This window comes from Puma concolor, chromosome B1 (genome assembly GCF_028749965.1).
Source record: "Puma concolor isolate L17-30 chromosome B1, mPumCon1.1.hap2, whole genome shotgun sequence".
NCBI lineage: Eukaryota > Metazoa > Chordata > Mammalia > Carnivora > Felidae > Puma > Puma concolor.
This window is the reverse complement of record NC_141670.1, coordinates 172,565,891-172,591,250: the sequence shown is the minus strand read 5'-3', so window position 1 is coordinate 172,591,250 and position 25,360 is coordinate 172,565,891. Positions and strand designations below refer to the sequence as shown.

Genomic DNA, 25,360 nt, shown 5'->3' with positions numbered 1-25,360 from the left:
TGAATTCCTATTGTTCGTATATGTCTTTGCTCTTTGATTATCACTAATACCCTCCAGGTATTTTATAGATTGGCTAAAGGTACCTCAAAGACAAAATGTCGTTTTATGACATTTCCTTTATAAACAGAGTCCTTTATAATTCTTATTTGTGTGACTGTCTCCCACGGTGCAAGACGTGCAACAACAGGTGCTCAGTAAAAACTCCATTGGTTAATTTATGGCTTTTCTTTTGAGAAAAGACATTTTGCAGAATCCTAGCAGGCTCTAGTTCCGCTGCAAATGTGTTGTGAATCATGATTCTCAGATACCATTAGGTTTATCTCTGTTTTTCCAATTTGATCCCCCCCCCCATTTGAGTTCAGAGCTTTTCCCAGAATAGGCTAATTTAGACAGATACTTTAGATTTGTTAAGTGAATAACTGAAGGACGGAGTCCCCAGAACCCAGCGATCTAACCGCATCCCTAACACTCCACGCTTGCCTCTGGGAACTTTTCTGCGAGCCCAGCACGCCTTCTCAGCGCCTGTCTTCTCTTCCGCAGGGAGAGGAAGTGACTCTGAATCCGACTTGCCGCATCGGAAGCTGCCGGATGTGAAGAAGGATGACATGTCCGCGAGGCGGACTTCCCACGGTGAGCCGAAATCAGCAGTGCCTTTTAACCAGTACCTCCCGAACAAAAGCAATCAGACGGCCTACGTCCCCGCTCCTCTGCGAAAGAAGAAGGCAGAGCGAGAGGAATACCGGAAGAGCTGGAGTACCGCCACCTCACCCCTGGGTGGGGACAGGCCCTTCAGGTAAGGCCCGAGCCACGCCGCTCCCGTCCTGGCTTGAGCCCTAGCAGTGAGGGAACCACAGCTCCCATGCACAAACGAGCTCAAATGACCCTTTCAGAGCTCTGATGTAAGACTACAAAGGGAGGCAGGCAGGACAGACCTTTCTTTGGAGAGAGATTGCCATGATCGAGTATAAGCTTCGTGAAGGCACCTGGGCCAGTGCCTGGCACACAGTAGGTATTCGACAAATCCTTGTCCAAAGAGCAGATTTTTGAAACCAGTTCTGTTGACAGACGTTGAGTGTGAGTCTGTCATCCATGCCCTTCCGTGGAGACTGCCCGACTCCCACTCTTGTTAAATTAGGTGCAGAGAGCCTGGTCTTCGTGCAAAAAAAAGGCTTTTTCTTAAATCTAGATACGTGGTTGTCTGGATACAAGCTCAAGTAGGTAAGGAATGCGTGGAACGTGTTTCAGAATCACATGTAGAAACTCAACAAACGGGCGGTACGTTGAACCACTCATCTCTTCTGAGAAGTAGCGGTGATTTTCCCTACACTCTGCTTATGTTTTTCTCTTTGTTCAGCAAGTATTTATTGAGCATCTGATATATGCCAGGTGCTGCCTTTCAGGCACTGGGGACTCAGTAATCAATAAAATAGAGTCTCTGCCTTCAAGAACCTTATAGTCCAATACAAGAAACCTAGAGTCTAGTCTACTCCTTTGAGGAAAACCATCCCGATCATTGCATGCTTATTTCTCATAATCCACCTGCATTACCCACAATTTCCACTGAGTAAACATTTTATTAAAAGTTTTAATTATTGGATAAAACGTGAATTTTCTCTTTCTGGCAGAAAGGGTGTTTTTTTTTTGCCTTTCAATACCAGTATTGAAATAACTCTCAATAATGTTGAGATTATGACGCATTGGACTTATTAACAAATTAATGGCGGCAGTTCACTTTCTTCACATCACCAGGACCATGTTGCATGCCGTGACTTTTTTTTTCTTGTTAATGAAAAGTAATGTCAGAATGACCAGGAGAGGACATATGGTCTGCTCCCCAGCCCAGGCTGTTAGTTTGGTAAACCATATTGTCCAACTCACTAGCTATCCTGAGACAATAGAGGAAGAGGGAAGTGAAGTGGGGTCTCCCTGTGAAGAGGACCCAGTCGGCCAAATGGATCCTAGTGGGAAGCCTTCTGATGGTGGTTTAGAGTTACCCACTGGCGGTGGCAAGGAGCAGCCTCCCCACGAGGGGTCTGTGATGACACCAGCTCCCAAGTCGGAAGACAAAGATGCTGTTGAAATGCAAAAGCGCAGGAGGCTAGAGCAAGCTGGAATCAAGGTCATGCCGGCAGCACAGCGCTTTGCCAGGTTAGCTGTGCAGGCCGAAGCCTGGCCTGGCTGGCTCTGTGCATGCCTGGGGTTTGGAATCTGTCTGGCTTGGAGTTTCCGTCTTGTTTCCCACTTCCCGCTTTTCCCTTTGCAGCTCTCTTCCCTACGGGAGCAAATAGAAATAGGTGCTAGTCTTCACCTCAGGGCATGCCTCTGCCAAGAACTTGGTTGTTTTCAATAGAGGAGAGGAATGAGCTTCTTGCTGCTTGATGAGACCTTGTCCTAGTCTCGTGGTCAGTCACTTGTGGGGGCAGGATTTACCCAGCAATAACATCTTCTTGTTCAATTGTTTGCGGCTTGTTAATTTTCACGCTACTCCTAAATGGCTCTTGTCTTACTTTACACATCACTGGAAAATGGTTCCTTTGAAATGGGGAGCCATCTCTTTAGAAAGAGTACTTGGCTTACAAAAATCTACTTCACTTGCTTTGTCCCAAGGGAGTAGTAAGATTGTGCTTATTTGACTCCCTTTCTGAAGCCTGTTGATTTCAAAAACAAAGAATGGAGTAATTCCTTCTCTTAATCGTAACAAAGGCACCAGTATACAGCCCTGATGACTTCATATTACATGTGTGATGGAAACCTTCAGCAGCCGAAGTCACAGAAAACGATAGTTCTACAGTTTTACGTAGTGTTTTGAGAAGCTGGTTAATTTTTCTCATATAGTAACCACAAAGATCCTAACAAATTATAATGAGACCAAAATCTAGTTGACAAATTAAAATCCATAACAATGTGACAATTGAAATTCCTTTGCCACTTGCTGTTCCATTTAATCAGAAGAGGTAGGTGACATACCCATTTTAAGAAGAGTAAACTGAGGATCAGTGATAGTAAGTGACTTGCTGGTCTGAGAGCCAGTTACCGTTGGTCTGGTGGCCAAACTCAGGTGTTCTGACTACAGTGCCACATCTGCCTCTCATACATTTAACAGAACATTTGCCATGTCTCTGTACAATTCTAATTGTAGTTAGTGCCACATGGTCTCGTTCTCAAACTGAATGTTCCAGCATTGACTTACACAAATTTAATCCTAAGAGTAGCTTTGTATTGATAAAAAACCAAGGATATACGTCTTCCCTGTCTGTGGTATCCCACAGATAAGTATATCTGTCCTAAACATATATGGGCTTCTCGAAAACTCTACCATAAAATTGTGTTTGCATTACAAGGAGCTCTCTGGGTTTCTGAAATCAGGAAAAGTAATGTCATAGAATCTTAAAAAACAAAATCAAATCCAGATATCCTATACATTTTGGAACAAAGACCTTGTCAGATACATATTTTTTCAACATTTGAGCATCTACTTATATCAGAGAACAAACTAGATATTGAGAATACAAAAATGAAGAGTATCCCCTTACCATGTATCATTTTCTGACTTCCTGCTTCTGTCTTCAAATCTAGGGCCCAGTGGGAGTAGGAGTATAGGTAAGAGTATGAATTTACCAAAAAAAAAAAAAAAATCTTGATATCCTTGACATACATTCCTTCATTTTTATCACACCTGTGATGTCTTTAAGCTAAAATTTACCAAAGATGCCATGATCTTTATTTTATTCTATTTTATTATCATTGTCAAAAATTACTACCCTGCCTGGTTAAAACAAATCTCCCTTTTAAAAATGGATTTTTCTATAATTACCAATCTAGTTGAATGTTATGTATATTGGGTACTCGGGTTTCTTCTTCCATAAATTGTCTCGTATCCTTTGCCATTTTTTTTTTTTCATTTAAAAGAATTTCATGTTATTGTGGTAAGAAGACTTAGCATGAGATCTCCCCTCTGAACAAATCTAACTGTACAATATAGTTTTGTTAACTATAGGCACAATGTTATACACTAGTATCTTTAGAATTTATTCATCCTGACTAACTGAAACTTTATGCCCATTGATTAGCAACTCCCCATTTCCCCCTCCCCCAGCCCCTGGCAACCACCATTTGACTCTTTGATACTATGTATTTGACTCTTAGATATTTCATATAAGTGGAATCATGCAGTATTTTTCCTTCTGTGACTAGCTTATTTCACTTAGCCTAATGTCCTCAAGGTTCATCCATATTCTCATATATTGCAGAATTCTCTCCTTTTTAAAGGCCGAATGATATTCCATTATATGTAAATATCACGTGTTTTTATCCATTCATCCATTAGTGGACATTTACATTGTTTCCACATCTTGACTATTGTGAATAGTGGGGCAATGAACATGGGAGTGCTGCTATCTCTTCAGGATCCTGATTTCAATTCTTTTGGATAAATAGCCAAAAGTGGGGCCACTGGATCTTGTAGTGGTTCTGGTATTTATTTATTTATTTATTTATTTATTTATTTATTTATTTATTTATTTAGAGAAAGAACATGCATGCAAGTGGGGGAGGGGCAGAGAGAGAGAGGGAGAGAAAGAATCCCAACCAGGCTCTGCACTGTCAGCATGGAGCCCGACACAGGGCTTAAAGTCACAAATCATAAGATAATTACCTGAGCCAAAATCAAGAGTCAGACACTTACCCAACTGAGCCACCCAGGCGCCCCAAGGTAGTTGTATTTTTAATTTTTCAAGGAACCTCTATATCATTTTTAGAGTATCGAAAAGAGCCACAAGAGATGAGTGGGGAGCTACATTGAGCTAACTCAGGACACCCAGGAATCATGGTGATGTAGAGAAAAGAAGAGACTGGGCCACTTCCGTAACTGCGAGGTTTATTTTGTAATGAAATACTGACATCTTTTATGACGGTTCCCATTCTGTGCACAAACCTAGAATCATGGTTAGTTTACAAATGTAAGTCTGATGGATGAATATTACATTTATGTGCTAATTTTTGCTGCCAACCACGTTTCCTGTTATCTGGCTTAATTTTTTACATATTTTGTCCAAGTTAGCTCTGTTAAGCAAAAATTCACAGGTCCATTAATATCGCCACACCTCGGATCCTCTGACTTAACACCTAAAAGTGGGTTCGGGAAAATTATGCATATTCCCAGAGAATGTCCCCAACGACAGTGCGACACAGCTACTCCAGACACCCAGAATTCATTTGTTGGCAGACTGTTCAGCTGCTAGCTCTCTCATAAACGTTTTATACATACCATGGCACTAGCCTGGCCTGTCTGTGTCTCTGTCACTTACTTATTGCAGCCTTCACCAGAGTTGAGAGCCATTATAAGTTTATCCACATTTGGAATCCTGCTTTTAATGTGGCAGAAAGTAGCTTAACTGGAATGAAGCACGTATCACGAAGAGGAAAAAGCTTCTTGGCATCTGGAAAAAAAGAATATAAAATATGTAAATATGCCGATGTCTCTTAAAACATTTAACCTCCGTCTCCTGTCTTTGCCATCAGATAGATGGATTCTGGCCACCACATCTTTGAACCCAGCAAGAGGCCCAGTATATGTCCTGTGGCCCCTTTTGTAGCCTGGAAAGTCTGCATTTGTAGAGATGGGTAATAATATAAAGTCATAGGTGAGGGACGGAGGCACACAGACAAAGAACAAGGCTTTAATTTTGTAGACTGTTTTCTTGGTTTTTTTTTCCCCCAAGTCTTGTCAAACGCCTCCTTGTATTATTTCTAATACAGTATATAAGAAGGAGCAAAAGTGCATGTTATTCCATTTTCACATGAGTTTAGAAGCCTAGAAATCCCAAGCTTCCTGTCAAAACATATATTAGGAGGTATCTTAGCATCGAGGGATAGAGTAGGACTTCTTAATAAATGTGTGGAGTTTAATATTTCTTAGAGTCACCATTGAAGTAAAAAGTATATAGACTATTTTTTCTTCTGTTTTAGTTTATGATTAAGTGAGCTTAATTACCCCCAAATCTGAGACTCTGCCAAAAATAGCCAAGATTTCTGTTTTTAAGAGGATAAAATAGGAACCAAGATTCACTTCCCCTGAATTAAAATGCCATGGAGATTTGAGTTCTCTTACTTGGTGTTTCCCATTGGAGAAGTAAACTTCTTTTATTTTTTTGAACTGAATTATAGGTTTCACGTGATTGTGCTTCTTTTCTAATTGTTTTCATATGTTTCAGCACTCAGTCTTTTCTGCTGGTCTGTGGATCTTCTCGACCACATAGTAATTAATTACAGAGGGTGGGGGAAAGGCCTCCAAGGAACAATAGACATTTTCAAAAACTTTAGAGGAAGGGTGGGTGCAGCTGAGTGCCAGACACATAGTCCTCTACACCCTGCCCCCCAGACACCTGTGTCACTGATTGTTACTGAACCGATCCTTGGGGATCGGGGACCAGATACACACAGAGCTCGCGTGAGCCTCCGTGACTCTGGATGCGGCAGCACTGTTTGGGCACCGGCTGAGCGGGGAGGTTTCTGGTGTTGCCCCTGGCATTCTCAGGAGACCTAACAGGCACTTCTGGAGAGCCCAGTTTCTTTCAATAGGAGACAAACTGGCTGCCAGTCTGAGCTGGTTACTTGAGTGTTACCAAGTGAAAAGGGGTGAAAGAGAATGCCAGTTCTTCCTTATTTGAAATCATTATCTCGTTCACTTTGAAATATAGAACTTCGAGAAAACAGCCTTTTCTTTCCCCTCACCTGCTTCGTTCGAGCCCATATTCTCTCCTACAGAGATAGCCTTCCTTGTTCCAGAGGAGGCTGGACAGGGTTGCCAGGTTGGAGGTGGGGCTTGGCATTCCTTGTGTCGCACTGCACTGTATTCCTTCTCAGCGAAGCGGTGAGCTGAGCCCACAGAGTAGCCCTTCTTCCCAAAGTGACTCATCTATGAATGACTTGGAAAAAATAAAAACGTCAGATCTCCCCCATGAATATCGAGCCAGATAGCCTGAGCCTGCCCCTTAAATTTGCTCTATTTATCTAAATTCAGATGACTGGGGCTGGAAGCCTCAGTATTCTCCTCTGCAAAGTAGGCATGGTAAGTCCTGTCTTACAGGTCTGTCATGTGTATCTGGAATAGACTAGCTACTCAGAGAGTTATAATTATTGAGAACTGAAGGAGAACATACTGAACCTTTCCAGTAGACTGCCCTTAAGGTCCTTCAAGGGAAAAAGAAAAGCACGTTATAAAAGGTTATTTAAAAATTTTAGTGACTAGACACCTATGAACACAATCCTATGTATCTGCCTTATACATACTATTTATTAGCACATGACCAGCCTCACTAGTCCAGATTTTGTGTCATTATTTTTTTCCTCTTTCTCTGAGTCTTCCTTGAAACTCTGAATTTACAGGATTCAAGCACGTAGCAGAAAATCATTCATTATGACCGTTTTTTTTCAAGTGGGCACGGAGTGGCTTTCAGTGGCCAATGATACAGAAAGCTTTCTTCACCCTCTTTTTTTTTTTTTAAGTCCACACATCTAAATTGAGATCATTTGAAACAAGTCTTGCCACACTGGGCATTTAGCCTAAAAAGAAACACCCCAGGGAGTTTGAGGCCTGGCTTGGGCTCATGTGATGCTGAGAACACCAGATTCTCCCTGCTCAATTGGCATCACAAATTGGCATGGTCATTTGCATAAATGCGTATGTTTTATTCTATAGAATTCTGCCTGAGTTGGGGGAGATTGTAACCCATGACCACCGCTGCTCAAAAACTGAATAGAGTGCTGCTTTTGGACTTAAGAGGTTCAACTAGGGGCCTGCTCCCCTCTAACTTGGAGTCAGATCAGCTGAAATGAGATAATGAATGTGAAAGTGCTTTGTAAACTGTAAAGTGCTGTGCAAGCGTTGTAAGGTATGATTAGTTAGCATTCTGCTACCAGTAATCCCGGAAGAACATAGGGGTCTATGACCAGCAGTGCAAATCACAACTCCAGTCTAAGCACAGCACACAGGATCCCTTGATTTGGTAACCAAAATACTGCTCTTTCTCCTACTTCATAGTCATGGTAGTGCCTTTTTTTTTTTTTTTTTTTTTTTTTTTTTATATGATGTTCTGCTTTCAGTACTGTTCATGGCCTGGTCCTTTGCGAAACACATGGTACAGTGGTTACAAACAGAACCTCAGAGCCAGACTGCCTGAGTTTAAATTTTAATTTCACCACTGGCACGTTGACGTTGGGCAAATTTCTTAACCTGAAACCTAGTTTCCGCTCTCTTAAAATGAGTGATGCTAATAACACCACGGTTGCAGGGTTAGTATTGGGTTTAAATGAATTAACACTTAGAAGGAATTCTAGCCCATATTGGGTGCTCAATAATTGTTAGCCACTGTATTTATCATCAATATTGTGCTATTTATTTATTTATTTGAGAGGTGGGCAGGGGCAGAGGGGGAGAGAGAGACCACTTTAAGCAGGTTCCAGCTCAGTGCAGAGCCTGACATGGGGCTCAATCCCATGACCTTGGGATCATGACCTAAGCCAAAATCAAGAGCTAGATGCTCAACCAACTGAGCCACTCAAGCATCCGTGTGCTTTTTAAATAGTGCATTTTTGGAGAGATTAATTCAATGGCCTATGATTTCCATTGGCTATTCTTTATGGCCATAGTCAACCAACATCAGTTGGTTCTTGCCAGATACATTGGCTAAGGAGGCAGGAAAGCACCATTCAGGATTGGCCAGGCAGAACACTGAGGGGTTAGGTGTGCACCTCAAAGGCAGGATTTGATATTTTAAGAAATAAATTTATTCAGGGAGCAAAGCACCACCAACCACTTCCAAATTCTGTGTTTTAAATTTTTATTGAGAACAATGTCAGCAGTGAGAAGAAGGAATCTTCTGGACATGACTGGTGATTAGTGATTTGATTTTCCAAACGTCAGATGGAGTGAGGGCCTACTGTAGTCTTAAGATGATGCCCCTGCAGGAGCAGTATGGGGCCGAGCAGCTAACATGGGCTACCAGATCGACCAGGGAACACAACTTCATTGTTCACTCTACACCTAGTTAGGCTAGTTCAATTCCTTCTTCATTTCTGAGATGAGTTGTCCTTTGAGGATGAAGAATTTACTTTTAATCCTCTCTTAGAAATTGGATACAAAGTAGGTGAGCTTTCTTTAGATATCAAGATATTTTATGAAATGGGAAGAAGAAAATAAATGACAGAAAATGTTTTAACGTTTTATTATTACTTACAATAATAATTACTTAGAAGCAAGGCTGATCTTCTGAGTAGGGGGAGAGGAGTTTGTGTGAATACCAGATGGACATATTTGATCCTATTCCTATCCCACATGCCTCCAACAAAAACTAAAACTAAAACTAAACTAAACTAAGTGAAAAGTCCTGGTATTCCACCATTAAATTGCATTCAGGGGTTTAAAACTTGGGGCCTTCAACATCTCTTTGAAAATGGAAATGGTGCAAAGTAGTAATTTTTTAGCCATTTTGGCAAAATGTTTTACGACAATTTACTTGACATTTAGCATACGATGAAGAAAAGCTGAGAGGTGGACAGTCACTGGGGTAGAAGATAGAAGACAGAGCTGCTCACGGGAGGGTTCAGGGCAAAACAAGCACTTATGCCTTGGGTCTATCCTGTGAATGGCCATAAACTATTCCAGATGTTTCAGGTTAGCTCAGCTCTGCAGAAAGACCTTCCTCACACTTTGCAATCTGGCACATATACTAGGTTTGCTGTTTCCCCAGCTGCATACATTAGCTTTCCCCCAGCTCAGTTTCTTGGTGCCTCAAATTTTTGCCCTATCACTCAAAAACAAATTGAGTACCTGTTGGGTGTGTTGCTCATGTGCTAAAGGAAAACAAAACAAAACAAAACGAAACAGCTAAAAGCTTTCATTCTTCCCGGTTTTATGAAAAGAGTTTGGAGGGTCACGCTCAGAGCCATTTAGGGTCCTGCATTGCTGATGCTGATGGGGCCCTGTCAATTACATGAATTTTTAGTCTTGCTAGTAGCTGGCTAAATTCAAGGTTTTAAAACCCACCCTAACGATGCTACAACTCTGGACTAAAATAGTAAACAGATGTCACCTACACTAATAATGTTGAGAAGACCTTTCACTAACAACACAGCTGTGTGTCTGGAGATGGGGATTTAAAAAAAAAAAAACCATTCGGTCTGATCACGTGTAGAGTTCTATTTAATTTTGCTCTGGCAGCCACAAGCAATTAAGTAATGAGAAAGAAGCCGTTCACGACATTATCCTTCGCAAAGAAAACCCTTTCCTGACCCACGAAAGGGGCAAAGATCCGCAGTCAGAAGATGAAGTTGTGTGTCGACGGCCTGATCTTGAGAAAGACGATTTTGCTGCAAGGAGAGTGAGGATGAACCAGACAAAGCCACCGGTGCCATTGAACCAGCTCCTCTATGGGCCTTACCGAAAAAAAGAGGCAGAGAAACCAGATAGCAGCAAACAACTCTCAAAGGGAATTTCAGAAAAGAAAAGTCTAGAATGTAAAAGGTGTGCACTGTGTGTGTGTGTGTGTGTGTGAGAGAGAGAGAGAGAGAGAGAGAGAGAAGGGAGTGGGGAGAGAGAGAGAGAGACAGAGCATAATTAAGTGAAGGTGACTTGTGCTATAGCCCCCCATTCCTTTCTTTCCTGCCTCGATGACAAGGAATTGGTAATGGTTGATTTTGAAGTGGAACTCCAAAGATCCAATCTCCCTAAAAGCAGTGGCAGAAAGTAGAATGGCCATGTCCAAACTAGAGCTGAACTTACCAAATAAACTTTGAGTTCCAGTGGACACATCACCACATATGATTGGTGTTATTGGCACAAGCAGACATGTGCCATTGGCTCTCAGTGACAGCCACCTCTCACGGCTGCTCCAGTCCATTAACAGGAAGCTGAAAACACTGTTATTCCTTGTCTGTAGGCTCTTCTCTCTGATTAGCTCCTTTTAGATATTGAAAGGGGGAAAATGAGGCTTGCTCTTTCTGCGTCCCAGTGAGATCACTTAGGCATTTAATCATGGAGATTTCTTATTACAAAAAAAAAGCCTTCTCAAATGTAATATACTTCCATTTGTTCTATTATGGAAATTGTTTTTAAGTGAGTTTTCTTCTCCCAACTTTTTCCCCATCCTCTTAATTCGGGAAAGGAAAATTGTAGTGAAATGGGTTTTGGCTGGTGATTTTCATCCTTGGAGGGATATGATTTTATTTAAGGTGTCACCTTGCTAAATTTCATCCCACAGAGTTGATCATTCTTATATTTTTTCCTTATATCAAAATCAGAGATTAGCATCGTCAAATTGCCATCCCTTGGCCTATTGTTTAAGAGGTTTGTAAATTCTGTTGAATGAAGAATATAAACATCTTAACTGTGTTTTACACGATTCAAATGGTTCTTTGGACAGAGCCACTGAGCTCAGTGGAGTTGTTAGTGTTGTCGTTGTTACTGTTGCCGCTGCTGTTGTTCTGGGAGGTACCAGATACAAAGTGCATGGAAGATCCTCAGATGTAGAACAGGGTTTAGAGCACAGAGGCCCTGGCATGGTTTTTTTTAGGACACATTATAGCTTCAGGAGTCTCTGGCTCTGTGCCGTTCCTGTTGGCATGCCTTGTAACAAACCATTCTAGGAGGGCCTTGTGGGAGGGATCAGTTGTTGCACATGAAAAAAGGACTTCTAGACAACGGGCTGGCACCAAGGCACATTGATGGTGATCAGCAACTTGAGTTAGGAAAAGGAATAGCTTTTGTATCTCCCTTTTTTTCCTTTCTCCTGCATGCAATTTTAATTCCTGGTATTTCCAGCCTCATTTGTCTGTTGTCACCTGACTCTGTGTTTGGGGACACAGCTCTGAGTCTGGGATGGCCCATGACCTCTTGTGAGAGCATCAAAGAACGGATGAAAGAAGATAAGGCCCCTCGTGGCTCTCGGCTCTGCCCTTCCTTCATTCCCTTTCCCAAACTAAAAGTAAACATCCTACTGGCAGAGGCTTTGCAAATACACCGTGTCATCCAGGTAACAAGAGAATACCTCACAGTTTTCTCGCTTGGATGATATATTTTTTAAAAAAATAAATAGTCCTATTTATGTAGGTTTTTGAGATATTCTATCTCAAGAGGCGTATTTAATTGGAAATTGATCTTTAATGCCATAGAATGTTAATGCACGGGGATGTCACAGCTTCTTCGATGTAGATTACAGCATTGTCGGCATTAGCCACCTGTCATCCACTTCTTAGGAGAACAATTGAAAATATCAGTGTTAACATCAATAAAGATGACTTATGAACACAAGAGACAAATGGGTATTGGCTCTGTAGGTCCAGATAAATGGGATACACTGTTTATTCTTCAGGTTTACATCACCCAAATCCAGCCGGTGCTATCGGGGACCAGAGGCTGAGTTTGAACATAAAAACTTTCTGTTCTGAATTGACTTCAATGTACTTTCTGGCAGTTGTGTGTTTACGGTTGAGATGTTTAACATGTGAATGACGTTCCAGCTATCTCTGAACTAATCCTAGCATTTTGGATCATGCAGAGCTCGTTACTAACATTTTACTGGTGCTGTAAAAGACATTCCAAAAGGGCTCAGGGATTCAATCAGAAAACTTGAATTCATTATAGTAACTTGAATAGTGTGGGAATTGGGCATCATTACTCTCAAACCGAAATCTCATTACCATTCTTAATAGTCTTTCAGCAAGCCCTGGCTTCTCTTCCTAAACTAAACTTGAAACTGTCATCGGGTGGAAAAACTTCATCTCATTAGAGTGTCAGGAGGGCAGCATAGGCAAAGGGAATCAAGACTCCAATTGATTCCATATTTTTTGAGAAAGGGAAAGTTGCTTCCATCATTTCCTTCTGTCCTTAGCCTCTGAAGTTCCTTGCTTGACATTGCTCTTTGTCTGCTCCCCTTCCTTGAACCTGATTTTTCCAATGATATGGGGGTCCGGATAAAATTGACAGAAACCAGGGCCAAATGGAAGAAGCGAAGTCAATGGTGACCTGTGTTACTCGGACTCAGGAGAGCGAACCTGCAGAAGAAGGAGTGAGGAAGGTGCCAGATCTTTACAAGGATGACCTGGCTCAGCGGAGAATTCAGGGCCACCTTGCCCCTCACCGAGAGGCTCCAAGATTTGTCACAGTCTCCAATATAACAGAGGCTGACTTGGAGACGTGGGAGAGACTGAAAGTGTCAGGAAAGACAAGGTGTGTCATTTTTTCCCCTGGTTTTCCCCTGGCAGTAGTATTATTGAACTTTGAAGGAATCAAATGCTTATCCTTCTATCATTTTATATTCTTAGGGCTAGGAAAACAAAAACTCTCAAAACACAGTATATTCTGCGTGAGTTGAAAGTTATTAATACTAAAATTTACGAGCCACTGGATGGAAAACATCCTTTTTAATCGAACCAGCTACTGTGAATGGTTATATGGATAGGCTTGTTTACTGTAAGCAATTTAGACTTGAGTTTTAGCTAGTTTTAGTTATTTCATTGTACCTAAGATTTTCTTTTTTAAAAAATTTTAAAAATATTTTATTTATTTTTGAGAGGGAGACAGAGCGCGAGTGGGGAGGGGCAGAGAGAGAGGGAGACACAGAATCTGAAGCAGGCTCCAGGCTCTGAGCTGTCAGCACAGAGCCTGACATGGGGCTTAAACTCACGAACTGCGAGATCATGACCTGAGCCGAAGTCAGATGCTTAACCGACTGAGCCACCCAGGCGCCCCCATCGTACCTCTGATTTTCTCATGCCATCATTTATGATGTTGGAAGTGATATTTTGAAAGCCATAGAAGCTTCAAGCACTATTACCTAGGCAAGACAATGATCATTTCTTCATTTGATTGATTAATGGAAAATCAATTCTGCTGTAGCCATAGAAGTGTTTTTCATAAATCTAGTATTTAAGAAAAAGAGCTCTTACTCATTTGTACTTGCCTTAGAAATCTTTGGAACTCATTTCTGGTTCTGACTAGGGATGGAGATGTTGAGCACATCTGTGCCCCTGAGCCTTCACCAGAAATTAAAGCAGAAACTGCCATTCGTGATGACTTTGCCAGCCGCAGAGCAAGGGCCTATGAGAAAGCTTCCAGCCCCAGGCAAAAGTTTGTGCACTTTGGACCCGTGACAGAGATAGATCAGCAGAAGTGGAAGCGACTCAGCATCGGCAAGGCTGGGCCTAGGGAGGATGTAGAAGAAGTCATGGGTCAAGGCAGCAAGATTGAAATGAACTCTGTCACCCCAGCCTCAGCGGCCACGTCCGGTTTACAAAAAGACCGAACGCTTAATCCGCAAAATGACTGCAGGTATTTCTCGCCATACATGTGCAAGATCTGCATGGGAATCACTGCTGCTTTTAAAGAGCCTGCTGAAGCACATTAAAGAAGCCTCCGGAGATCACGTAGTTTTAACAGGCTCTTTTGCTGGTTGGCAGAGAAGTAACGTTAGCGGGTCGCCCTAGGGAGGCGCATGTATGTGAACGTTAATGGCAGGCGTCCATTTTGATTCTGTTGTCACCAGAATCACTGCCTGGGAATGCCAGTAATCTTGGCGAATGACCCTTTTTTCCTCGGCTGCATTAAGCACTATTTTATTAGTTGGAAATATTGAATGAACTAGATGGAATGTTTTAATGATATCCCTAGTGTTTCTTCTAAAGATCTATGGATAAAAATCAGGTTTATCTAAAACCTCCCTGTTTCTTATCCCATGGAAGGAGGAAAAAATAGTTATTAATATCGTTAAGTCCAAATCTGGACAAAGAAGGAGACAAAAAGAAAATAAAGGTCTCTTCCCTCCGCTACTTAAAAAAAAAAAAAAAACTATAATAAATCGTGAATGGAAAAAGACTTCTCTCTTGGGGTTCCTATGAGTGAAGAATTTCCTTGGCTGAATCACCATCCACATTTGTGAGGGATCACCTGGGTAAAGCCCTCATAGGCCCACCACCAGTTCTCATCCTCACTGGAGGCCTTCCAGCTTTGAATTACCAAGCCCTCTTTTGGGGGTTCAAGTTCAGGGGGCTGGTCTCCCTTCCAGGAAGCAGGTATAGCGGGTTTTTAGGAGTCTGGATTCTCTTGGGAACCTCCATTCCACCTGCATGGTGGGAGCAAAGTAAGGCTATCCGTGGCAGCAGGAAATGCTCAAGATACCTTCTCATGTCTTGGCCTTGCAATCCAAAGGAAGCAGTGAATGGTCCATGACATACAGAGGGGTATCTTTGGTCCAGTAGTGTAGCCAACACCATGGAGGATAGCAGACTATCCTAGATATACATAACCTATATATCCTAGATATATATATCCTAGATATATCCTAGATATACATAACCCTAGTAGACCAGAAATACGTAGTTGGTGTTTCAGAGGCTGATAGGGACCTGGGGCGGAGGAGGTGGGGATGAGACATTAGTAAGAAATGCATTGTTGAGTCCTTGACTACTGAGGGACCCATCGTCCAGGGTCATGCCAGCCTTTTTTTGACCTGTCCCAGGCCCTCGCTGGGGTTCACATTCCATTATCTCCATCTGAGTATGTCATCCTTACTAACCAGCTTCCGGAATGAGAGCAACTGAACTCTCTTAATCTCTCAGTCTCAACAACTTTCGTTGTGTCCTTTCATAATTCTTTTTCCTCTTCTCTCTTGCCACCACTGTTACTTGATTATCAACAGGATAGTGGATTCTGGTGTAGATGACCATTGCAAAAGGGTCTCGCGGTTGGCTCCTGTGCTGGAGACCCAGGAGGAGCATGCCTGCAGTTTGTGCGAGTGCCCAAGAACAGAGGAAGGTGAGGAGGACTTTCTCTCCCTTCCCAGAAGGTGAAGGATGACAGGTGGGGGTCAAGGCCTCTGGTGTGAATTCTTCCCTAGCAGTAAAGCCGTCCTCTCTGGCTTTAGTTACATGCAAACAGCTGCCGCAGGATGGCAAAGAGGAGAAAGAAGGAGCCACTCAAAGAGATTCTGAGACGCTGCCAAGGGCTGAAAGATCAGAGGAGAGCGGCCAGCCACTGTGAGCGCTTGCCTGCATTCCAGGGTGTGCTGCCTCTGCTGTGTGTGGCTGTTGTGTTCTCAGAAAACAGCTTAGAGCCACAGTATGCACTTGATGACTGATGTGGCGTGGAGTTAAGTCTCTTAAAAGAATGCACCCATCCCAGGGTCAGAGTCCTGCTTTCAGTGCCCTCTCCGGGTAGAGACTTGAGCCTTTGCATGTGGTTGGGTGCTGGCCACATTTCATTCTCAGGAATCGTGAAAATCGGAAAGGGAAACCCATTCCTGTGTAAGTACCAGTTGCATGATGGAGGTCCACGGTATTAATACTCAGTTGCTATGTGTGCTGCTGCCTCCATGGACATTGGCTTCTTCTGTTTTGGGTTAATGCCAGTGAGGAATGCTACTGAAAACATCTTTAGCAATAAATGGCCTTTGACTGGCTGGCCTGAATGTTGCCCTAGTTCTTGTCCCCCAGCCGCTGAATGCAAGGCTTCAGGGACAGAAGAGAGCTCGGAGAAGATGACAGCTCCTGCCTGGAGTGGCAGGGGACTGAAAGGCCAAGGAAAGTTGTATGATTCACAAAAAGATGACATGATGGTCAGGAGAACCGGGACATCTCTTAGACGCACTGGATCCAACGCAAACCAGTTCCTCCCAGTTCCATTTGCAAAGCAACAGGATGTGGAGGAATCTGCCAAAGGTCCGCCAATGAAAGATAAGAGGTCAGAAGACTATCCTGAGCCTTTGTGATTTGTTTCTCTAGTCTGAGCCTTCATGGATGCTTTGAGTATGTTATTAACACATTATGGTACTTACCCACTATTGCTTGCAGAAATGGCCCAGGCTGCCAAGACTTTTTTTTTCTTCCTTTTTTTGCATATAAGCAGGTATGGAAAAAATATCCAGTTGCAAGTTTTCCTGTTCAGCATTTTTTCTGACTCTCCTCTCATGGGCAACCTGAATGGGTAACTCTTTTATTTCTTATTAGTGCATGTAGGAGCCCTCAGGTAAACGAATTGACCTTCTTTCTGACCTACTTAATTTCATTTTGATTCCTGGGGGGGTCTTCAGGTCCAAAGAAGATGTATACCACTTAGCAGTTTGTAATTTAATTTAATTTCAACATTAGCAAACACTCAGTGCTTTCTAGAGGTAAGATTTCTTCTATTCCATGCCATGACTTGATTTAAAAGGAAGAGTAAAGAAATAATCTGGGGTTTATTGTTAAAGGCCTATTTGTTGAAGCCTCTGTTGCTATTTAGTAAGAGTGATACCTTTTTGTTAAAAGTGTGGTCTGCCAGACCGGTGTAGGGTAAAGGAGTGAGGAGTGTTTTGCATAATTATATGATCCACTATAGGGACGCCTGGATGGCTCCGTTAAGTGTCCGACTCGGTTTTGACTCAGGTCATGATCTCACGGTTTCATGAGTTCGAGCCCTGCATTGAGCTCTGTACTGGCAGCATGGAGCTTGCTGGGGATTCTCTCTCTCTGCCCCTCCCCTAGTTGCATTGTCTCTGTCTCTCTCAAGTAAACGTATAAACTTAAAAAAAAAAAAAAATGATCCACTATAAACAGGAAGTGATGGAGTTGTGCTTCACGAAGGACCTTGAAGGGAGCGCGGCAGAAGGTAGGATGGGGAGCAGGGAAAATCTCAAGTAACATCCACATTTTTAAGTTAATATCCTAGCTATCTTTATAACCTGGATCTAACCTCTGCTTTACATTCCTCTGAATCATACTAGTACTAGAGTAGAGCCTTCTTGAAACATTGGTTTCAGGAAGCAAGGGTAATATTCGTAATATTTGTGGCCCTGTCAAAGTGTGTCTGTTCCCTCCAGCTTGCCGTCTCCTGGCAATTCACAGGTAGGGTGACGTAGAAGGAAGCGAGTGCGTGGATCACACGCAGATCCCGGTTGGTCAAGGCCAGTCAGGGCTGGTTAGTGACGGAGGGACTGACTGAGCTGCCCGGTCCACCCCACTCACTCACTTTCCAGACGCCCTGACACAGTGCAGCCGGGGATTATGGGCGCTGCTGTAAAGCCAGTTAGAGCGAAAGGGAGGAAGGATGCAAAGCCCGTGGCCGCCTACTAGACACTTTCCAGGTGTTTTCCCATTTATTTGGTCCTCACACAGCCTTTGGGAGGAAGAATTTTCATCTGTACCTTGCAGTTAGGAAACCGAGGTCCACATCCACACAGCTTTAAGTACAGTTCCAACATTCAAACCCAGCTCTGCCTGAGCTGAGCGGAAAGCCAGTGCCCCTCCTCCCCCCACCGCCCAGCGCGCATGGAGGAAGCTGTGGAAGCCTGATGAATTGCCTGTCACTTTTATCTGCCCCCCTATTTGTGATTCAGAGAAAGTCCTCTTTCTATTCAAACGAGAATGAATGGCTAGTTTGAGCAGAAGGAGATATGGTCAGATTAACTGTGTGACACAGTTGTGTGACTGAGTAAGCATTCGCTTTGGGAACTCATGTTTCTTTTCCACAAGTATTTATTGAGTAATCGCTATGTGTAAAACACTGGTCTGGGTGCTAGGGGATCATTTTAAATGGGCAGGAAACCCGTTCTTCCCTCGCACTTCAAATGAAGCATATGCCGGTTCACAATAAGGAAGTTTATAACTAGCCAATTATTGATCCTGAAATGCTTTGTTAGTGCTGAAAGTTAAATACATGCAATCAATAGATGCATAGAATATTCTCTTTATCTTTCTGAATATCCCTACCCTCACAATTAAAGTTTATTCGTTGCCTTTTTCTTTCCTTTTTTTTTTTTTCTTTTTGGTGGGATGCTCATACCAACTGATTTGTCTGGCCAATTTTGTACCTATTGACTCACCTACTTTGCATTTAAAAAAAAGAAAACCTCTTTATTAGTGATTTTTTAACTTACCTGTACTTTTCGGTTTCCCATAGGACAACTGAGAAAGCCATTTGCAGCCCAAGCTTAATTATCTTTTCCTTAACTGCAAAGGCAGTTCTGCTTAAATTGATGCCCTCTTAAAACTAATAAGTTAGTCTGAGAGGAAATTCCTTAAACCCATAAGTATAGAGTAAAGGGCTAAATGAACATTATCTTTAGGAACTGCACTATTCTTTTCAGTTTCCAGAGTATTCAATAAATAGTTGTCGAAGTCCTAGTCTGGTCACCATCAGGGAACCCAAAAAGAAAAATCCCTGCCCTCATGGAGCTTACATTTTAGTGTAAATGTACATTTGTTGACAGAGATTTCCATGAAATGCTGTTAAATATTTTGTGTAGAAGCAGTTTAAATTCAAATATATCCTACAAGTGGGGCGCCCAGGTGGCATCGTCAATTGAGTGTCCAACTCTTGATTTCGGCTCAGGTCATGATCCCAAGGTCATGGGATTGAGCCCCATGTTGGGTTCCATGCTCAGCATGGAGCCTGCTTGGGATTCTCTTCTTCTGCCCTTCTCCATTGTTCGTGTGCACCCTCTCTCTCTCTCTCAAAAAAAAGAGAAAAATAAAAAATGGGACGCCTGGGTGGCTCAGTTGGTTAAGCATCCAACTTTAGCTCAAGTCATGATCTCATAGTTTGTGAGTTTGGGCCCCACATCATCAGGCTTTCTGCTCGTAATGTACAGCTGGCTTGGGATCCTCAGTTCCTCTTTCTCTCTGCCCCTCCCCCCACACCTCCTCAAAACTAAAGATATTTTTTTCTTAATTTTTTTAACGTTTTATTTATTTTTGAGACAGAGAGAGACAGAGCATGAACAGGGGAGGGTCAGAGAGAGGGAGACACAGAATCTGAAACAGGCTCCAGGTTCTGAGCCGTCAGCCCAGAGCCCGACGCGGGGCTCGAACTCACGGACCGCGAGATCATGACCTGAGCTGAAGTTGGCCACTTAACCGACTGAGCCACCCAGGCGCCCCTAAAGATATTTTTAAAAAAGAAAATATATCCTACATACAGCATACATATAGCTGAATCTCATCAACAAAATGTGTTAAAGAAGCCAAACTCAAAAGGATACATACTACATGGGTCCATTTATACAGCAGATACTAATCTGCTGGGTATATATGATACTAATCTCTGGGTATATATGGTTTGTGTAGATTCACTAAGGAATGTGTGTATGATAGGTGCACTTTCTGCAGCATATATTATACTTCAATAAAACATTAAGAGAAATCTTCAGCTAGAAACACAAAAACACATGCTAACTATTAATTGATTATTTCCAAGTTAACTAGGCATAACTTCTCTGCTCTATTCCATAGATAATTTAGAAAACACTGTATTTGCATAAGCCTGTTCCAACAGGCCTATTAATTAACTGGGAAGCATAGATCCAGTCTTCAGAATGAATACCGCTTATGCACTCTCTCATTATGGAGGAATCCACTGGTCATCTGTTTCAATGTAGTAGTATTTTTAGAAACTTGAGGGTATTAGGTTAAACTTTAGCTCCTTCTGAAACTATCCCCTGGAGAAACAGAAAATGAGCCTTACTACCAGAAGAGAAATATCCACAAACCTTTTGGCCATTTTAACAGAAACTTTGGGTTTTGCACTGGTTTCGTTGCCTTCACTGTAAATGAAAACAATTGTTAATGAATGCAGACTGTTCTAGAATGGTAAGAGCAGATAAGAGAGAAGGATGTGTGCGTGCACCCATGAATTCCAGGGTGTTTTCCCTAAGATTATAGGAAGAGATCTTTAGAAATTTTCCCCCATAAACTGTTATGAAACTGAACATGAGACTAGATAATTTTTGCTAAAACCCCCAAAATTTAATTTGCTGGAAACTGAAAGCAGGACATTGTTTTCTTTACCCAAATAATTCTTTGTCCACCATCAGAGTGCAGAAATGCTTTTGGGGCAGGGGCGCCTGGGTGGCGCAGTCGGTTAAGCGTCCGACTTCAGCCAGGTCACGATCTCGCGGTCTGTGAGTTCGAGCCCCGCGTCGGGCTCTGGGCTGATGGCTCAGAGCCTGGAGCCTGTTTCCGATTCTGTGTCTCCCTCTCTCTCTGCCCCTCCCCCGTTCATGCTCTGTCTCTCTCTGTCCCAAAAATAAATAAACGTTGAAAAAAAAATTTAAAAAAAAAAAAAAAAAAGAAATGCTTTTGGGGCATAGGTAAGAACCTTCTCTTAAAATCTCCCTTTGCTGAGGAGATAGTCATTTGTGGAAGCCGCTTTTTTAAAATGTGCTTTAAAATATGCCCTATAATGTCCTCATATCTTTTTTCTAATTTAACCTTTTTCCTTGCTTTAGCAAACACATTAAAATCGAAAGTGTCTATATTGTAGAAGGTACAACTGTGTAGACCTAAATAATCAGAAGAATATAGAAGGTTAAAAAAAAAAAAAACATTGGTTTTTCAAGTTATGGAATATTATCCAAGCCTGGTTTTGATTAAGGCCGCCAGTTTTCTAGGAATTGTGGTTTTTGTCAAATGCATGCGGAAGGCACTGATTGGGGTTCTGGTTGGAGTTCTGGTTTGCTTTCAGAAAAGTGCAGAAACACTCTTTGATGTCATTTGTGCAAATGCATTAACACATCAGGGAAAGGGTCAGTAAGCGTGTGCTTCTATGTTGGGTGTCCATTACAGCCGTTACTGCAGAACATAAAGGCATGAAGAGCTTAACTGTTTGTGAACAACCATAATACAGGTTTTGTTTTGTTTCTTTTTAAACTGCCTTCTCTAAACATTGTGGGTTGCACCTAAGCCTTTCTGTGTTTGTATTGAACAGCTTCTTTTTTGTGGGTAGCATGGGGATTATTTTCATTTCTCCTCTGTGTTTTAATACACAGTTTGCGTTCTTTAGAAATGCCAAGACTTTTCTTTCCTTTTCTGTAGCTCATGAATATTGCTAATTGTATAATGACACTTCTCTTCCAGTGTGATCAGCAAAAAAGGTTTGGCGTGCCAATATTTCACCAGTAGTGTTTGTTTCCAGCTTGGTTACAGTGTTTACCTTCTGTCATGCCCATCCTCTAATTGTGTATTTGGTCTTGTAGATACGGTCCGAGAACTCCTGTGTCTGATGACGCAGAGTAAGTTGTCTTGTGTTTATAGGAATACGTTAATTATTAGCTTAAACTGCATGCTTCCGGTACTCACTACTAATTGAAACGCCATTGATGCAACAGTGAACTGAACAGCTAACTGACTCATGCAGCCTCAGAAAAGCACTTGAACTTGGAATGCAGAACATATGTTCTGTGCAGGACAGATGAATGAAGGAGTAACAAGCATGATTCTAATATGCAGCTGCTGCTTAAACTTAACATTTGCTTTTCCTAGACGTGGCACGGTGAGGTTTTTCTTCTTACGGTTTGGATGTTGGTAGCCCTTCTGAACCACAGAATTATTCTGCGTTTTGCATTTAATTCTTGATATGTTAGGACTTGGAGTTAACAATGGAGCAGTCATTCTTATAGCCATATTTTTCTGAACGAAGAAAACAAATCCTAAGCCACTAATTATAGATTCAGAAGCCCAAGTTCCTCCCAGGTTGGAGTAATATAAACTGTGGGGTGCTCCTGACCAGGACGTCGGGGTTATATTCCGGTTCTGTGGCATAGCAAGGGGTCAACATGTCAAACACGACGTGGGCTTCCTCTCCCTGCCCCTTAGTGCCGGTCCTGTCAGAGATTCATTCCCCACCTCCGCCTCATGTCCAAATTTGAGAAGAAGCCAACACTCTCCCGCTTGTGACCGCATTTACTCCATTTCAAAAATGGATTTCCCATCTGCAGAGCATTCTGAAATAGATATCTGAGGCAAAAGTTTTCTTTGTAGAATGCTAGCTTTCTCAGATTTGAGTAATTTGTGTTTTAAGAATCACAACATCAGTGGCCTGCTGAGACTGATGTCTCCTCTGTGAGAGGCATTCTGTGCCCTCACGGGAGTCTGAGCCATCGGAGAAGCAAACGCTGGCCTAAGACATTTAAGTCTTGGCCTTAAAGACTTAAATGGCCTTAAGTCTTGGCCTTTAAGTCACCAAGTGAGGAGTCTAAATAAGAATGTAAAACACAAAAACCATTGCCACCAACGATAATGAGATTGGGCCAAAAAACTACTGTTTTGAGTACCTGTTCCATGTCTGTGTTCAACACATCAGCTTGGTTTGTACTCCCAGCACTAAGCGGTCTGACTCCGGTGCCAGGGTATGACCCCAACGTGCGCTCTACAATTGCTCTGCGGCTGATGTGCAGAACAGTCATGTCTCAAAACCAAGTTCAGCCTGAGCCTGACTGATTGCACGGAGTTAAGTAGTCTATAAAATTGAGCCCTGGTTATTACTTTTAAAATCTGCAGTGGCAATATGTAACATTCACTGAAAGGTGGATTATATAAGATTGATAGGCAAAACACTACTTTGATATGGTTAGCAAAAACATTTTGAGGGAATGGATTTATTCTTCATCAATGCAAAGCCATCATGCACTTTATCTAAGACGGATCTCTGGGAAATCCCAAAAGGTGGAAGAAAAGAAGGTACGTTAAAGAGCGTTTGAATCTTGCCTGTACCTGAATGTGAAACCTCACCGACAGGGAAAGTTAACGATCTTTAAAAGGGGTGGAGGTGGGGACTCCCTTCTCCGCTCTAAATTTACAAAAAGCAGCCTCCTGGAGTAAGAAGCATAAAAACTTCTTTTCCAGAGGTCTTATCTAGGAGTATACAAAGTGCTGAATTTCCTTCTTGGAAGTAGACACAACTTAATATGAAACCATGCAGGGAGCCAAATGCAAAGTTTATATTGGGAGTTTCGTTTTTAAATAGAAATTAATATATGTTTAGTTTATTCCCCAACTATCTCCCTCCTTCAACATCTTTAAGGGCAATTATTGGCACAGGCTCTATTTATTCAGAATTGACACATTCTTAAAATACAGCCCAATCAAAAAAAGATGTGCCCTTTAAGGAAAATGCAGGTCGGGGGCAGACCTACCACACAGGCAAACAGAGATTTCCGCCTCCTGGCAAGCCAAGAATGTTTCCATAGATGTAGTTTCACCTTCTTGCCCTTTTCTTCATTTGCACACTCCTCCTCTCCCAAGGCTCTCCCCACCAACGGAGCGAGTGTACCGTGAGAGCCGTAGACTATTTTATTCCTAATTCGCTCACCGTAGACCTGGCCCAGAAACTGTTTTCCAGGCTCCCCTTGAGGTGATTTAATCCTGGTCCTCAAAAATGCCAACCTACCACCAGGAGAGACTTCGGGGCTCTGTAGCCAGGGACCCTTGTCCCAACAGCACAAGGCTGAGAAGCACTGCTTGAGTGCAAGTCACATTAATATGAATATTCTGGAACCTGGGCTCCTCCAGGATCCCCTACCCTGTCCCTAGACATACACTTCTTCATTTTGGAGGCTGAGTCCAACCTCTGAGCTAAGGAACATTGTCTGAATGGTGACTCAGCCCATTTTCTGTCTAGTGTTATCAATTTTCAAGTTGCTTAGTTCCTTTTTTTGAAATAGCATAGAGATATTGCTCAGAGTTCAGTTATTTTATTTTATTTTATTTTGGCCAGTTTGCTGGTATTTCTTTTTAAATAAATAAATAAATAAATAAATAAATAAACCAACCAACCAACCAACCCCTCTGGGGGGAAACAGTGCTTCCTGGTATATGAGAGGGCAACCAAGGGTTTCTCTTTTGATTTCACTAACCAGCTTTTGGCCGCATTGGGGCTGAGATCATTACAACTTCATGGTGGGAGCAGAGATAGGAATCCTGGACAGAAAGAGGCAATTCTCAAGGCCTTTTGCTCTCATTCTCTTCCAAGTGACATAACCAAATCCCAAATATTAGAGAAGACTGCCATTGTTTCCTGAGGTTCTAGAAGAAGACCTGGCTCTATGACTACCCGGTGTGGCCTAAACCCAAATTCTGCCCTTTAGAAATGGTAGATAGCGAAGTTGAAAAGGGGGCCTCCTTTCTAACCCACAGTCTGCTAACGACTTCGATTAAAAGAGCGCCCCGCTTAGAGAGGTTTTTATCTTCCACAGTCTTCGTGAAGACTGTAAATTGCCTTTAAAGATGAACTGACTAAATTGGATCGATTTAAGGTGAAGGGTTTTTTGGTTTTGTTTTTTTTTTTTAACTGAGAGGAGAAATGGGATGATTTTCAGTCTCTTTCTACAAAGCCTCCTTAAGTGAATTTTCATCCCTGGAGTTTAAAAAAAGTGAGCTTAGACTTTTTAGCCTACCTCTGCAAATTCCTAAATCTTTCTTAAACAACATTGATAAAGTAGTGTAAAATGGATGATAAATCACAGCCCCTTCCCCCTTTGAGGACTGCAGTTTAGCTTTTTGGGAGACATGGCTGCCATAGTCCGCACCATCCTCTGAGTATGTAGAGGCATCTTCA

At 42.2% G+C, this 25,360-nt stretch overlaps 1 protein-coding gene across 17 annotated transcripts in view; it reads left to right on the top strand.

Annotated features, from left to right (window-relative positions):
* LIMCH1 (LIM and calponin homology domains 1) overlaps window positions 1-25,360 on the top strand; it is a 331,834-nt gene that overhangs the window by 241,739 nt on the left and 64,735 nt on the right. For 7 of the 17 annotated variants that reach the window (XM_086705165.1, XM_086705170.1, XM_086705166.1 and 4 more), the window contains 2 exons: window positions 541-793; window positions 22,002-22,037. In XM_086705165.1, coding sequence (XP_086561291.1) covers window positions 541-793; window positions 22,002-22,037 — 289 coding nt within the window. Of the gene's footprint in view, window positions 1-540; window positions 794-1,881; window positions 2,149-10,219; window positions 10,523-12,982; window positions 13,226-13,996; window positions 14,327-15,692; window positions 15,809-15,917; window positions 16,030-16,471; window positions 16,733-22,001; window positions 22,038-25,360 lie in introns of all 17 variants that reach the window. The other 10 variants (XM_086705167.1, XM_086705168.1, XM_086705171.1 and 7 more) reach the window with 3 other exon arrangements.